A 15,100-nucleotide genomic window follows, 5' to 3' on the forward strand; every position below is an offset into this window, starting at 1 on the left:
TTTTTTTTTTTTTTTTTTTTTTTTTTTTTTGAGACGGAGTCTCGCTGTGTCACCCAGGGTGGAGTGCGGTGGCCGGATCTCAGCTCACTGCAAGCTCCGCCTCCCGGGTTTTTACGCCATTCTCCTGCCTCAGCCTCCCGAGTAGCCGGGACTACAGGCGCCCGCCACCTCGCCCGGCTAGTTTTTTGTATTTTTTAGTAGAGACGGGGTTTCAACGTGTTAGCCAGGATGGTCTCGATCTCCTGACCTCGTGATCCGCCCGTCTCGGCCTCCCAAAGTGCTGGGATTACAGGCTTGAGCCACCGCGCCCGGCCTTCCTCATTCTTTCTGATAGCAACTGAGCATTCTTCAATGCGTGTGCACCATGGTTTATCCAGGAGGCCCCCCACATTGATGAGCAATTGTTTCCTGTTTTTTTTTTTTTGTATTTCTATTGCAAATATTGCTTCCATGATTTTCTGTCATACATATTGCATCTTTGTGCATGTCTTTCTGTAGATGTACAATTGCAGGATTGAAGCATATGCTTGTTTTGCTTTTTAATAGCTGCTCACAGGTTGCCCTAAAAGAGCAGGAATTGAATTTACACTCTCACCTCCGGTGGCTGACACCGTTCCTTTGAGAATAGTGCATCCGCTCTGATGCCACAGGATGGGTGTCAGGTGCAGTGGGAATGTCCCTTGAACTGTTGGAGGGCCCTTACCACACAAGTATTTGCCTGTGCCCCATTTTAGCAGAATTGTTTTGTGGGATTTTGGATGAAATGCTGTACCGGCTTACCATGCAGAGAGCACTGAAGAGACACAAACTTCCTTGATTTCTGGTTTGGGGTCCTTATATCTCATTTCATGCCCTTCTAAATAAGTTTATGAAATACAAGAACATGAATGAGCTTTTGAGATACAAGAAAATGTCCTTTGGAAAGACATGAAATGTAAAAATGGCAGAAATCAGTTACTCAAACTCAGCCATGTTTGTATTTACAAAATAAATGATTTTATAGAATTACCCATTAAGAATGGGAAACAGGAACAAAAAAGGAATTTCAAGCCTTTTTTTTTTTTTTTTTTTTTGAAAAAACAACAACAAAAAAGCAGAAGCAAAATGGAAGTTGCTGTGATGGCTGGTGCACTCCCCTGGGGTCAAGGCCTTGGAGACCTCCCTGCCATAGTTGCTAAATCATGGCACGCCGGAGGCCTGAGCTGGGTGCTGGCAGGATTTGAATGGTGGACTCCAAGAATCTTTTGGCCATGAAGATCTGTTTCCAATTGTATCTCATGAGCTCATTCATGTTCTTGTATCTCATAAGCTTCTTTAGAAGGGCATTTCATGAGTTACAAGAACCCCAAACCAGAAATCAAAGAAGTTTGTGTCTCTTCAGTGCTCTCTGCATGGTAAGCCAGTACAGGATTTCATCCAGAATCCCATAAAACAATTCTGTTAAAATGGGGCACAGGCAAATAATTGAGTGGTAAGGGCCCTCCAATAGTTGAAGGGACGTTATTACTGCACCTGACACCACCCTGCAGCAACAGAGGGGATACAGTGGTTTTTTTTTTTTTTTTTTTTTTTTTTTTTTTGAGATGGAGTCTCGCTCTGTCGCCCGGGTTGGAGTGCAGTGGCCGGATCTCAGCTCACTGCAAGCTCTGCCTCCCGGGTTTACGCCATTCTCCTGCCTCAGCCTCCTGAGTAGCTGGGACTACAGGCGCCCGCCACCTCGCCCGGCTAGTTTTTTTGTATTGTTTTAGTAGAGACGGGGTTTCACCGTATTAGCCAGGATGGTCTTGATCTCCTGACCTCGTGATCCGCCCGTCTCGGCCTCCCAGAGTGCTGGGATTACAGGCTTGAGCCACCGTGCCCGGCCGGGATACAGTGTTTTCAAAGGAACAGTGTCAGCCACTGTACGTAAGAGTGTAAATTCCACCCCTGCTCTTTTAGGGCAACCTGTGAGCAGGTATTAAAAAAAAAATTGGTGAGAGGCAGCATGGAAGTGCTGGTGTTTATGGCTGAGCTGATCCACTGGGTTTCCAAGCTGGAAGTAACTGGAACCCTGGGGAAGGTTAAGTCCAAGGCCTTCCCAGATGCAGGGCTGGAAAGAACTGAGGAGCCTGGTCCCTTGTCCTGGTTTCTGTCTAATTGAAGGTGTTATAGTGGGGCTTGTGTTTCCTACTTATATTCCAGTGGATGATGACCTAGAGACCTGGGAGTGTGGAACTCCAGGATGCGTGGCTGGGGACAGTCAACATAGTGAAAAGCTTTGTGGTTGGCACCTGGGTCAAATCCAGTTTCAGCTACTGTCTATCTGTGTGGCCTTGGATAAGTCCCTTAACCTCTTTTGAGAGGGGCAAGTACTGGCAAATCAGTTAATATCTGGCCAAATTCTGCCACAGGGTTCTGGACTGGGGGCTTGGGACTCAGGTGAGGGTTTTGATCTTTGTGCTGCCACTGGTCTACATGACTTTGATCAAGTAATGTGACCTCTTGGGATTTCAGTTTTCCCCTGCACTATTTCCCATTGAGATAAATGAGATGAACCAGACATGACAGGTGCTTGGCACCCGGGGAGGGGCCCAATAAATGGCTGCTTAACAGGGATAAAGTAGGCCATGGGGGCACCTTGTTCGTCCCTTTGTCCTGGGTAATGATCAGGAGGTTGTTTTCGGTTTCTCCTGATAAGGTAAGATGCACATTAACTTTCAGCAGGGTTTTTAGCATACTCTGTTGTGCCTCGCGGTCTTTGCTTAAACTTCAAGCCAGTTCCTCCTGCTTCATCTTTTTTGGAAGATTGAATTCAGATGCCTGCTTTTTTCCCCTGAAAACTTTTTCTGAGTCCTTTAAGTGCCTAGCCCCACTCCAGATTAAATTTAGGGGCCCTTCGTGATGCTCTCTGCCCGCCGCCTCCCCATGCATGCTTCTGCTGCTGCACTTGTAACTACATTAGAATTCTCAGTTAATTAGTCTGTTTCCACATGGGCACAGGGCAGGTGTAATTATCTCCTGTTGCTGGTGTGGTTGGCCGAGGAGGTGCCTTTGGTATGGGTGTGCAGTAGAGGGAGGTGGGGGCAAAGGGCAAATCCTGAGCCCCTCCCCATTCCCCTCATTTGCATCCTAGTCCCCAGCTCAGTGCCTGGCATAGGGTTGACATTTGATTAATGCCTTCCCCAGTGCCTGATTAATGTTAACTGAGACCCTGCTAAATGCTGCAGGCTGTGCATACCTTGTAGCTTTTTGTCCTCCCAGCTGCCCCTTGTGGACATTTAACCTCCATTTCACAGATGAGGGAAGCGAGGCACAGATTTAGAGCAGCTTGGCAGGAGGCTGAGCCGGGCGGGAAGCGTAGACAGCCCTGGCTGAACACCAGCTTCTCAGAACTCCTTCCTCTTTAGATCCTGGAAAGGTCTCTCCTCTGTAACCTTGAGAACTACAGAGTAACAACTCCAGGCATCTACAGGGACTTGGAGGGAAAGAAGGAGATAAGAAACAGAACAAATAATGGTAATTTTAACAATAGCTTAATCTAAGGAGTGCTGACTTTGTATCATTGTTTTAAGGGCCTGAGATACATTATCTTGTTTAAGCCTTACAAACACATTTAGATGGTGGATACTGTTACCTTCTTTTATGGGATTGGAAATGAGCCCAGAGGATCTAAGTAACTTCTTGTAGTGGCTTTGGCCTAGCTGGCAAGGGGGTCTCTGGTGGCTCAGCTCCAGGGCCTGGGGAGCTCCGTCACTCTAAGTCCTATTTTGGGGGCAGGCAATGTGTTTCTGGGGATTAGGGAGGCAGAATAAGGGGATGGTACAGAGTGAGGGCTCAGGGAGTGACTACAGATTTTGAGCAGAGGAGTGACATGATTTAATTCATATTCTAAAAGGATCTTTCTGGCTCTGGGTTTGAGAATTAACCCTAGCAGGTCAGGGAAGAAGTGGGGAGACCAGGATTAGAATAGTTCAAGTATGAGATCCTAGGAGGAGCCGGTGAAAGGGTGAGATGCGTTGGAAGTGGTCATGAGAGAGTCCACGAAAGGATTCCTCCAAGATTTTGTGCCCAAGCACCTTTCTGACACCGCCCACGAGCATAAACAGCAATCAAGGACACCTTCTAGGTGCTGGGCATCACCCCAGGTGCTTTGCTGGGGCATTTCTGAACACTCCCATTTTAAAAAGGCTGAAACAGGCACAGAGAGGTCAAGCAGTCTACCGAGAGCCACACAGTCAGCAGGAGCCTTCTCTGGGGTTTGAACTTGAAGCTTCCAAGAGCTGACATTTCCTGCCTTTTATCCTCATTTATATGCAGAGGAACCATTTGCCAAGGTCTCCATGGACGCTTCTGAAGGCTTGGTTTGTTTTTTGTTTATTTCATTTTTTGTGTGTGTTTTTAGTTTTGCTTAGGAAGTAAAGAGATGGTTAGCAATCTCTAGACAGGATAGAGAAGGATATTGGAGATCAGGGGTGAGAGATGGGAGCCAGGCTGGGTTGTTTTGGCTATTCAAATATTCTGTAGGATAAGAGTGGTTGGGGAGAGAGGAGGTCACTGCCAGGCCAGGGTGATTTGGTTATTCAAAGCCCAGGTAATGGTTGGGTCCTTGAGGCCAGGGGCTCTTCTCACACTTCAGTTTCCATTTAAACCTTTGTGTCCTGCCTAAGCTCTCTGAGTGGCCAGCAATGCCTTGCCACTAGAACCTTCTCCTAAAACTCATCCTGATTGACATGAGACAGGATTTTGGTTCCTGAAGTTCATGCCCTGTTACCTAAATCCCCTTCAATACTAAAGTCAGTTCACTCTTTAATTCTGCCCTTTCAGCCTCCTGATTTCTCCTGATTCCTTCCTTCCTCCCTGGAGTGGCCCACAATGTCCACCATGGTCAATGTGGATTCCCTTGCGGAATATGAGAAGAGCCAGATCAAGAGAGCCCTGGAGCTGGGGACGGTGATGACTGTGTTCAGCTTCCGCAAGTCCACCCCTGAGCGGAGGACCGTCCAGGTGATCATGGAGACACGGCAGGTGGCCTGGAGCAAGACCGCTGACAAGATCGAGGGCTTCTGTGAGTACTCACTGGGTGGGGCAGCGGGGCAGTGTGGCCTGTCCTCTGGGGCCCTGGCCTGAGCACCTGTCCACTTTCCTATCTTGTCATTACTGTGATTGTTGTTGGTTTGATGTGTTCTTTTATTCTTCTAAAAATGAAAGCATTGCCAGTTTGTGTGGGTCTCTGATGAGGTTTACAGCAGGTGGAGGAAGTTCAGCCAGGACAGCTCTGGTGAAATAACAGAAGCCGGGGTCAGCCAACTTGGAAACGGCATTCGGGCAGCCCTCCTTGCCTGGTGGGTCTGTCCCCTATCTGACAGCATCAGGGCTCGTCTGCTTCCCACAGCTGGTCGACTCGTCTGTCCTCTTAAGGGCTAACTAGCCCAAGCTTGCAGAAACTCATAGTGTGGTCACCAAATGCTACCGTGTTTTACTGCACACCACAGCACTGAGGGGCCTTCGCTTTAGTCTCCAAGCAGGGAGAGTGAGTTGTTGAATGTTTTGTAGCTTTCAAATGCAGCTCTGGTCCTGGTAGCGGTGTCCGAGGTGTCCTTCCTCCTCCACCTCCTTTAGATTGGTCTGTTGGTTCAGATCCTAAAGTTTCTAAGACTGTTTTTAACTAATAAAGGCACTTAAGCAATTTTCAGTTGCAAAGATTTGCTCTAATTTGTGTTTTTAAATTAACTAGTTTTGAATTGAAATATATATTCCTGGGGGTTAAGGAGTCAACTCAAATGTTTCTCCTCCCCAGCCCCTAATCCATGCTACTGAGGCAAGCTCGTTACAAATTACTTTTATCTTCCAGAAATAGCCTACGCTTGCATAATGTGTGGGTTAAAAAAATGGGAACTCCTGTACACTTCTGCACCTTGACTTCTTTTTGTTAATTAATAATGATGTTGGCGGTGGTTTCTTATCAGCACACATTGATCTCATTCTTTCTTTGACACATGACATGTAATGGCACAGGCCTCAATGTAACAGTTTAACTCCAGAGAGGAGCATTTTGTGCTATTTCCAGGCTTTTCTTATTAGTCGAAGTGACTATTGTTGTACTCTTTTTTTAAACAGATTTAATTTTTTTGAGACAGGGTCTCTTTCTGTTACCCAGGATGGAGTGCAATGGCATGATCATGGCTTACTGCAGCCTCTACCCTCTGGGCTCAAGTGACCTTCCTGCCTCAGTCTCCCAAGTAGCTAGGACCATGGGAATGCACCACCATGCCTGGGTAATTTATTTTAATTGAATTTTATTTTATTTTTTTGTAGAGATGGGATCTCACTATGTCTAGGCTGGTCTCGAATTCCTGTGCTCAAGTGATCCTCCCTCCTTGGCCTCCCAAAGCATTGGGATTATAGGCATGAGCCACCTCATCCGGCCTTGTACTGTTTTTTTTTGTTTTTGTTTTTGTTTTTAATAATAGTTTTATTAAGACATAATTCACATAATATACATAGAATTCACCCATTGTATGCAGCATGTATAATGTGGTGGTTTTAGTATATTTATATATATGTGCAAGCACCACTACCATCAAATGTAGAACATTTATATCACCTCACAATGAAACCCCATACCTTTCACCATCGCCCCATCCCCTCATCCCCCCTACCAGACGTAAGCAACTGTTAAATTTAATTCTGTTTCTATAAACCTCCCTGTTCTGGACATTTCATAGAAATGGATCATATATATGTGGGCTTTTGTGACTGGCCTTTTTGACTCAGCATTTTTCAACGTTCATCCTCTTTGTTGCGTGGATCAGAAATTTCCCTTTTTATGGCAGAATCATGATACATTGTATGGCTATTCCACAATTTACGTAGTCAATCATCTGTTGACGAACACTTGGGTTGTTGCCACCCTTTGGCTAATGTAAATAGTGCTGCTAAGAATGTTTCTCTACAAGTTTTTGTGTGGGTGTCTGTTTTTATTTCTTTTGGGTATATACCTAGGAGTGGAATTGCTGGGTCTTATGCTAACTCAGTTTCATCATTTTAGGAACGGTCAGACTGTTTTCCCAAGTGGCTGCACCATTTATATTCCCTCCAGTGACAGAGAAGGGTGATCTTTGCATTATTCTTCATGTGTATGTATGGGTATATCCAAAGGACAGCTTCCTGGAGGTTTATTTCTGAGCTGAAGGCTATGGCATATTTTAACTTTAAAGGGAAGTTTGGCAGCACCCCGCAAAAGAGGTTGCCCCACTGTATGTTTCAGCTACAAGGTGTAAAAGTACCTGTTGCCTGCACCCTCATCTATGCTGCCTGGCTGCTAAACTTGGCGATCCACAGGTAGATTTTGGTAGCTTGGTGTCATCCTTAATTTGATGTATCCTATCATGAGTGTGATCAAATTGCTTTCTGAAAGGCTTCTCTTGGTTTCGGAGCAAAGTGGGTCTCTTGTGGCACAGAGCCAGAGCCCTGATTTGAAACTGCCCGTGTGGAGGTAGCCATCTTCCCTCTCCACTGTTTGCATTGGTCGGCTCCACCCCCAGGTGGCCCAGAAACCTGTTGCAGCTTGGGTGGCCACCCTCCCTTCCCCCACAAGGGGTGAGAGGGTTGGCACTGATGGTAAATACAGGTGGGCCACGTTGACAGTGGACTGCAGGTTGTTCCTTTCTCTTCTCAACCTGCCCATCCCAAGCCTAGCTGCCCATCAGAAACACCCAGGGAGGATCTTGAAAGTGTAAGGTATTACCATGGCATGTGTATACACCTAGGCAACCAACCTGAACGTTCTGCACATGTATCCCGGAGCTTAAAGTAAAATAAAATAAATATATATATAAAAGAAAGTAGAGCATATTGGAACCTTCTTCTGAAGCTCATTCTGATGGGCATGAGATAGGATTTTGGCTTGAAATCTATGCCCTGTCATTTTCCCCTTCTGCTAAGTAATATCACTTCACTCGCTTATGTGGGTGCGCTCTCTTACTCTCACTCTCTGTTTTAGAGACAGGGTCTTGCTCTGTTGCCCAGGTTAGAGTGCAATGGCCTGATCATGGTTCACTATAGTTGTGAACTCCTGGGCTCAAGCGATCCTCCTGCCCAGTCTCCCATGTAGCTGAGACTACAGGTGAGCATCGCCATGCCTGGCTGGTATTTTAACTTTTGTGTAGATAGGGTCTTGCTATGTTGCCCAGGCTGGTCCCAAACTCCTGGCCTCAAGCGATCCTCCCACCTTGGTCTCCCAAAGTGCTGGGATTACGGACAGGAACTACCATGCCTGGCCTCAATTCATTCTTTTATTTATCTGTTCAGCCTCTTTGTTTCCTTCTTCTTTCTCCCTGGAGTGACCAAGAATGATGATATTTTACCACTTTGGCTGGGACGTTGTATTATAATAAATCCCCCAGATGGTCTGGTAACTAGGCAGGTTTCACACATATGCCACTGGAGAGAAACTGCCCTTCTTTCCCCTTCTCCCTCCTCTCCTTCCTTTTCTCCCTCCCACTTTCTCTTTCTTTCTCTTTCCCTTCCCACCTTTGCTCCTCTCCTTTGCCTCCCCTCTGCCGTTTGAATGCCTGCTGTAGGCACTGCCCTAGGCACTAGAGATATAGCAGTTATTAAATTGGATTCAAATCTTCATGGAGCCTATATTGCTTTATCAGGTATGAGCAGTATGGGGCTTGACTTCCAGTGCCATTGGATGAACTTTGCTGTGTGATCTTGGGCAAGTTACCTCCACTCTCTGAACTTTAATTCCCTTATCTGTGGAATGGAAATAACACTGGTGTCTACCCCACAGGGTCATGGTTGGGAAGAAGCAAATGAGAAGATGCATCAGAGAGGCTCAGCTGAATTCATAGCATGTGACAGGCACTCAGTTGTTGGGAACCACCGCTGTCGTGATTTTTGCTGTTGTTGCTAACTAGTAGAGTCTAGCCTGTGTAGGGAATTAAAGTCTTGCTTAGGGGTTTGGACTGCAGGGGAGTAGGGTCCATTCTCAGGTTTTCAGAAGAGGAACGATGTGGTTGGATTTGCATCTTTGAGCACACTGTGGAGGTCCTGTTTGAGATGACATTGTTGGTGAAGTGACAGGGAAAGCCAATTATGTGTGAAGAGCTTATAAATGGTCCTTCCCCCTCACACCTTGAGAGAGCAGGCCTTCAGGCCCTGGGTGGGGACTGTCAGTGTCACTGCTCAGTCTCCTGCTGAGAAGGGTGACATTTCATCTCAAGAAGAACTCCCAGCTCTGGCAATTCATTCACGGGGTTCTGGTTAGGAACTTGCTGGTTACCGTGGGGTCTTCAGGGGCAGGTGCATATGAGAGGAGCACCGGCACATGGTTTTGGAATAGTTGGCAAGTGGTGTGTGACTTTTGGACAGGTGTTACAATCCCTGTGCAGCCCTGGGTAAAACACTGGGTCCTACTGTCTAAAGCAGTGCGTGGTTGTCAACCAGGGTGATTTTTGCCTCCTCCTCCCTACTCCAGGGTACGGAGCATTTGGCAATGTCTGGAGACGTGTTTGATTTTCTCACCTGGGATACAGGGTGCTACTGGCATCCAGTGTGTAGAGGCCAGAGAGGCTGCTAAACGTTCTACAGTGCACAGGACAGTCCCCACTACAGAGAGTGATCCAGCAAACATGTCAGTGGTGCAGGGGTTGAGAAACTGCTCTAGAGTCATGTGTTTGCTTTGCTCACAGCAGTAAAATGTCACTGGGTAAAATAGGGTTTTGCTCTGAACCCTGTTTTGATGGAACTTTCTCATTTGTTCAGCACATGTTTGCCATCATATTGAGTGCTAAACTCTGCAGAGAGAGGGAGGAGGAAGGATGGAGTCCCAGCCTGCCAGAGGGGGAGACAGACTCAAACTCACCCTTGCAGGATTGCGTGCTTAGTGCCATAGCGGGAGTTTTCATTGGGTATGGTATGAGGAGGAAAGGCTTTTGTCCATTTGGGTGTGGGAGAGATGGTGAGGAATGGGGAGGGCTCATTGTGGAGGAGCTGCTTGGGTGGAATTGAGAGAGATTTGCTAGGTAGTTAGCAGGGCTGGCTGCCCTGATCCTGTGAGATTAATGGGTGTCATGTAATATAAACAAGTAGATTTGTGGGTCATAGATCTGGGCAGGGCTAAGCTGGGTGATTCTTCTACTCTTTGTAGCCTGGACTGAGGTCATTTGGTGTCACCTGGCCTCGAAGGTTCTGGAATCTTCACTCACACATCTGGTACCTTAGTGGTGATGGCTGGAAGACTGGGCTTAGTTGAGACTATTTTTTGTTTGTTCGTTTTTGAGATGGAATCTCTGTCACCCAGGCTGGAGTGCAGTGGTGCAGCCTTGGCTCGCTGCAACCTCTGCCTCCTGGGTTCAAGCTTTTCTCCCACCTCAGCCCCCTGAATAGCTGGGATTACAGGTGTGTACCATCATATACAGCTACTTTTTGTATTTTTAGTAGAGATGGGGTTTCATCATGTTGGCCAGGCTGATCTTGAACTCCTGACCTCATGCGATCTGCCCACCCTGGCTTCCCAAAGTGCTGGGATTACAGGCATGAACCACCACACCCAGCCTCAGCTGAGACTGTTCACCAAACATCTACCATGTGGTGGTCTCAAGCAGAAGAGTCCCAGGCAGAAGCTATAGGCTTCTTATGACAGCCTCATAAATCCCAGGACATCACTTGCACCGACTCAGATCAGTAAGCCCAGCTCAGCTTCAAGGAAAGGAAATTTCTCTCTTAGAGAAGGAATGGCATGCACATCGACGGTAGGCAGGAACTGATGGTGGCCACCAGCAGCCTAGCTCCCATATGAACATGTCGACTCTCAATCCTGATTTGTGATGCAAATCCCTGCTCTGCCACTGTATTAGTCCATTCTTATGCTGCTAATAAAGACATATTCCAGCCTGGGTGCAGTGGCTCACACCTGTAATCCCAGGACTTCAGAAGGCCAAGGCGAGTGGATCACCAGGGGTCAGGTGTAGGGGCTGGGTGTAGTGGCACATGCCTGTAGTCGCAGCTACTTGGGAGGCTGAGGCAGAGAATTGCTTGAATTTGGGAGGCGGAGGCTGCAGTGAGCGGAGATCACACGACTGCATTCCTGTCTGGCTGATAGAGCAAGGGTCTATCTCAAAAACAAACAAACAAACAAACAAACAAACAAAAAGACATACCCAAGACTGAGTAATTTATAAAGGAAAGAGGTTTAATTGACTCACAATATCACAATATACCTGGGGAGGTCTCAGGAAACTTACAATCATGGTGGAAGGAGAAGCCTTCTTTACATGGTGGCAGCAAGGAGAAGGAGATCTGAGTGAAGGGGGAAGCCCCTTGTAAAACTATCAGCTCTCACGAGAATTTACTTACTATCACGAGAACAGCATGGAGGTAACCGGCCCCATGATTCAGTTACCTCCCATGACACATGAGGATTATGGAAACGACAATTCAAGATGAGATTTGAGTGGGGACACAGCCAGACCATATCAGCCACTTACTAGAAGTGTGACTGGATGCTAATTCTTTTGTTATATTTCTGTGCCTCAGTTTCCATATCTGTCAAGTGAGATAATAGTAGTTTCTGTCTTACTGGGTGAGAATTAAATGGATTTTATTGTATGTACTTTTTAAGATGTGGAAAATATTGTATAATAGAAACTTAATACAATAAGACCAGAAAGAAAAAAAGGCCCCCTGGTGAGGACCCCCAAGGCCTGGCCTCTGGTAGAGAAGACTGAGTCTGAAACACACCACCTCCCTTCCTGGCTTCCGGGTTCCCTGTTGCTTTCCAGGGGTATTGGATAAGATGGTGCTGGGATTCCTTCCATCCCCAGCCTTCTGCATAGAGTTAAGGAGCTGGTTGTCTCTGAATGTAGGGAGGGAGCTTGTGGCACTGTTGGGCATGTTCGTTTTCTTTCCTTTCTGAGGAACCCAGTTGAGCAGTCTCCGGGTGGAAAGGGGTCTGCTCTCGGGCCTTTCTGAGTTGAGCCTTAGGTGTCCTTTTGCATCTTGTCCATTTGGGAGGCCTGGATTTTGTTTCAGGAGCCAATGTGGTGCCACCTGTTTGTGGGTCTGGCATTTTAGGGTCAGCTGTGGTGGTGGGCCCCTTTGAGGGCCTGGACTGCGTCCATCTTAACTGAATAGGCTTTTTATCCTGACGCTTTCACTTTTGCTTAGGCATATTTTCTCTGTCTGCTTATTTTTGGCAAGTTGTGGCTGCCCATGAGTGAGGGATTCTCAAACGTGGGAGCTGTCTGTTTCCTTGGTATTAGGTTCTTGGGGTTCCCACTTCATAATGGTAATAGTGATACCATTGATGACAGCCTCTTCTCATGAATGCTCACTGTGTCCTAGTCTCTGTGAAAGCACATCAGAGATAACTCCTTAATCCCCGCAGTGGTCCAGTGAAGGGGGAGCTATCCCTGCTTTATTCATGAAGAGATTGAGTCTTGGAGAGATGAGGCGACATGTCCAAGTTTAGGAAAGGGCAGAGCTACAATTTGAACTTGTTTATCCTACTCTCAGTCTCAAGTCTTCTTCCGGCTCTGTGGTGTTTTCTTCTCCTAAATTATCTCAAAGATGTATCAGTTCTGTGTGTCATGAACACCCTGCCTGAGACCAGGCAGCTTCGTTTAGACTTTCTTCATGACAGCAGGATGCAAACACATGAATTCCTTATGTGTGCAGAGGACTTGCTCTGCCAGGTGTTGGAAGTACCAAGAGAAAGGAGACCCGGTGCTCATCCTAGAGGTGCCGGATTAGTGGGGAGACAGGGGATACTAGGAAAAGACCACAAACACAGCCTGGAAAAGTGCTGTTGTGGACAAGGGTGCCGAAGCCAGAGTTTACTGTATTTTGGCTCATCCTGAAATCCACTCTTGGACTTCTTTTCATGGAAAAAATGATTATTTTTGAAAGTTGTTATTTTATCAAAATGTTTTTGAAATAAATGTGAAAATACTACTACTACTACTAATAAATAAGTAATAATACTTTCTTGCTGGCATCTCCTAAGAAGAAATCCATTGTCTGAGGGTGGTCCCCAAGCTCCTGCAATGAAGCATCTCATCAGAAATAAGACACAACCAATGCCTGAAGTGTCCATAAACTTATTTGCCTTTCAGTTATTGGTATGCGGTGATGGTATAAAGAAGGGCCATCAGATCCTGGCCCTGCCACTTGGTAGGGGTGTGACCTTGGGTCTGTCATGTCACCTCTTTGGGCCTCCATTTCCTCATCTATACAATGAGAATAATTGAAGAACACACCTCATAAGACTTGTGAGAAGTGAATGATGTGATATATGTAAAATGCTTCAATAGTGTCTGGCACAGAGGATGTGCTTAAGTATTTTTTGCTCTTGCTGTCATTGTTGTCATCATCATCATCATCATCATCATCCAGTGTAAAGGCAGATGGCATTGTAGAAAGGATGGGATAAGTACTACATCTTCCATTTATGTGAGGATTTTCCTTCCTACACCCAATGGATTGTCCTGTTCCCCCTGGGGCATGTGTCCTCCACATTGGAGCCTGCCAGTGTGAAAAGTAGAGTTGACATTTTTATTCTTGATGGTGCTATAGCCCTACTCTTATGCTGGATAGTTGAGGAATTGCTTGTCTTGTTATTCAAGAGTCGTCTTCTATCCTGGATGACAACCTTAGAATATTCTTAGAATTTGTTCTTTTGTTGATTTAGCAAATACTCAAAGAGGACCTGATGTGTGTTGGGCAATGTGCTTGTCGCTGGGGATAAAGTAGTGAACAGGACCCTGAAGATCTCTAGAGGATCTTACAATCTTGTAGGGAAAGCAGAAAAAGCCAAAGTAACACATTTAATCATGTTGGATCGTGATGGATGCTAGGAAGGAAAGAAACCGGGTACTGTAATAAAGAGTCATTAGGCCGGGCGCGGTGGCTCAAGCCTGTAATCCCAGCACTTTGGGAGGCCGAGACGGGCGGATCATGAGGTCAGGAGATCGAGACCATCCTGGCTGACACGGTGAAACCCCGTCTCTACTAAAAAATACAAAAAAACTAGCCGGGCGAGGTGGCGGGCGCCTGTAGTCCCAGCTACTCCGGAGGCTGAGGCAGGAGAATGGCGTGAACCCGGGAGGCGGAGCTTGCAGTGAGCTGAGATCCGGCCACTGCACTCCAGCCTGGGCGACAGAGCGAGACTCCGTCTCAAAAAAAAAAAAAAAAAAAAAAAAAAAGAGTCATTAGCCAGGAACACTAGCTTAGCTGGGGAAGGCCTTAGGGTGGCCTCTCTGTAGAGGTGACATTTGAGCTGAGACTTGAAGCATGAGAAGGAGGGAGCCATGGGAAGCTCTGTGGGGAGAGTATTCTGGCATAGGGCATAGCAACAAAGCTTTCCTATTAGTGAAGGTAGCCTAACTGCAGTAACAAGTTATTTCTTCCTATAAGTTTATCTCTCACTCAAGTCATGATCCAGCGGGATTGGGGGGTGGGACTCTGCTGTCTGACCACAATGGGACTCTGTGCTATCATCTCCAAAGGTGTTGGAGGCTACCACAGAATCCTTTGACCACTGCATGGAGGAAGAGGAAGAGCGGTGGATGGCTCAGGGGGGTGGAGGTTTCTATGGGCCATACCTGAAGTGGATGTATCTCTTTCCTCCCACCTGCTTTATTTTTTTCCCCCAAGAGACAGGGTCTTGCATATTGCCCAGTCTAGAGTACAGTGGTGTGATCACAGCTCACTGCAGCCTTGAGCTCCTGGGATCAAGTGATCCTCCTGCTTTGGCCTCCCAAAGTGCTGGGCTCACAGGCATGAGCCACTGTGCCTGACCCCCTCCCACCTTCTAATGAACAGAATCTGGCATGTGACCAAGTGCAAAGGATGCTGGGAAACGTGCCCTAGCCACGTGCTAGAAGAACAGGACTTAAGTTGGGGGGCATCCTTCCAGGCTGTTATGCAACCCCTAAGTTTGGAGGGTACAGAGGCAACTGTAGGTACCCCAGTGAAGGCTGATAAGTAGGATGATTGTAAGGGTTTGGGGGTCTTGTAGGAATCCAGGAGAATGAACAGTCTCATTGCTGGGCTGCATGGAAAGGGAAGTGGTGAGCCATTGGCACCGAGGACTTTCCCGTCTGTAACAAGAGCT

The 15,100-nt window shown here is 46.8% G+C and overlaps 1 protein-coding gene across 1 annotated transcript in view; it reads left to right on the top strand.

The window, feature by feature from the left end:
- PLCG2 (phospholipase C gamma 2) overlaps positions 1 to 15,100 on the top strand; it is a 184,705-nt gene that overhangs the window by 2,173 nt on the left and 167,432 nt on the right. Inside the window, exon 2 of the mRNA XM_025370127.1 lies at positions 4,804 to 5,044. Within this exon, the coding sequence (XP_025225912.1) occupies positions 4,852 to 5,044 (193 nt within the window). The 5' untranslated portion in view covers positions 4,804 to 4,851. The remainder of the gene's footprint in view (positions 1 to 4,803; positions 5,045 to 15,100) is intronic.

Source organism: Theropithecus gelada, chromosome 20 (assembly GCF_003255815.1).
Source record: "Theropithecus gelada isolate Dixy chromosome 20, Tgel_1.0, whole genome shotgun sequence".
NCBI lineage: Eukaryota > Metazoa > Chordata > Mammalia > Primates > Cercopithecidae > Theropithecus > Theropithecus gelada.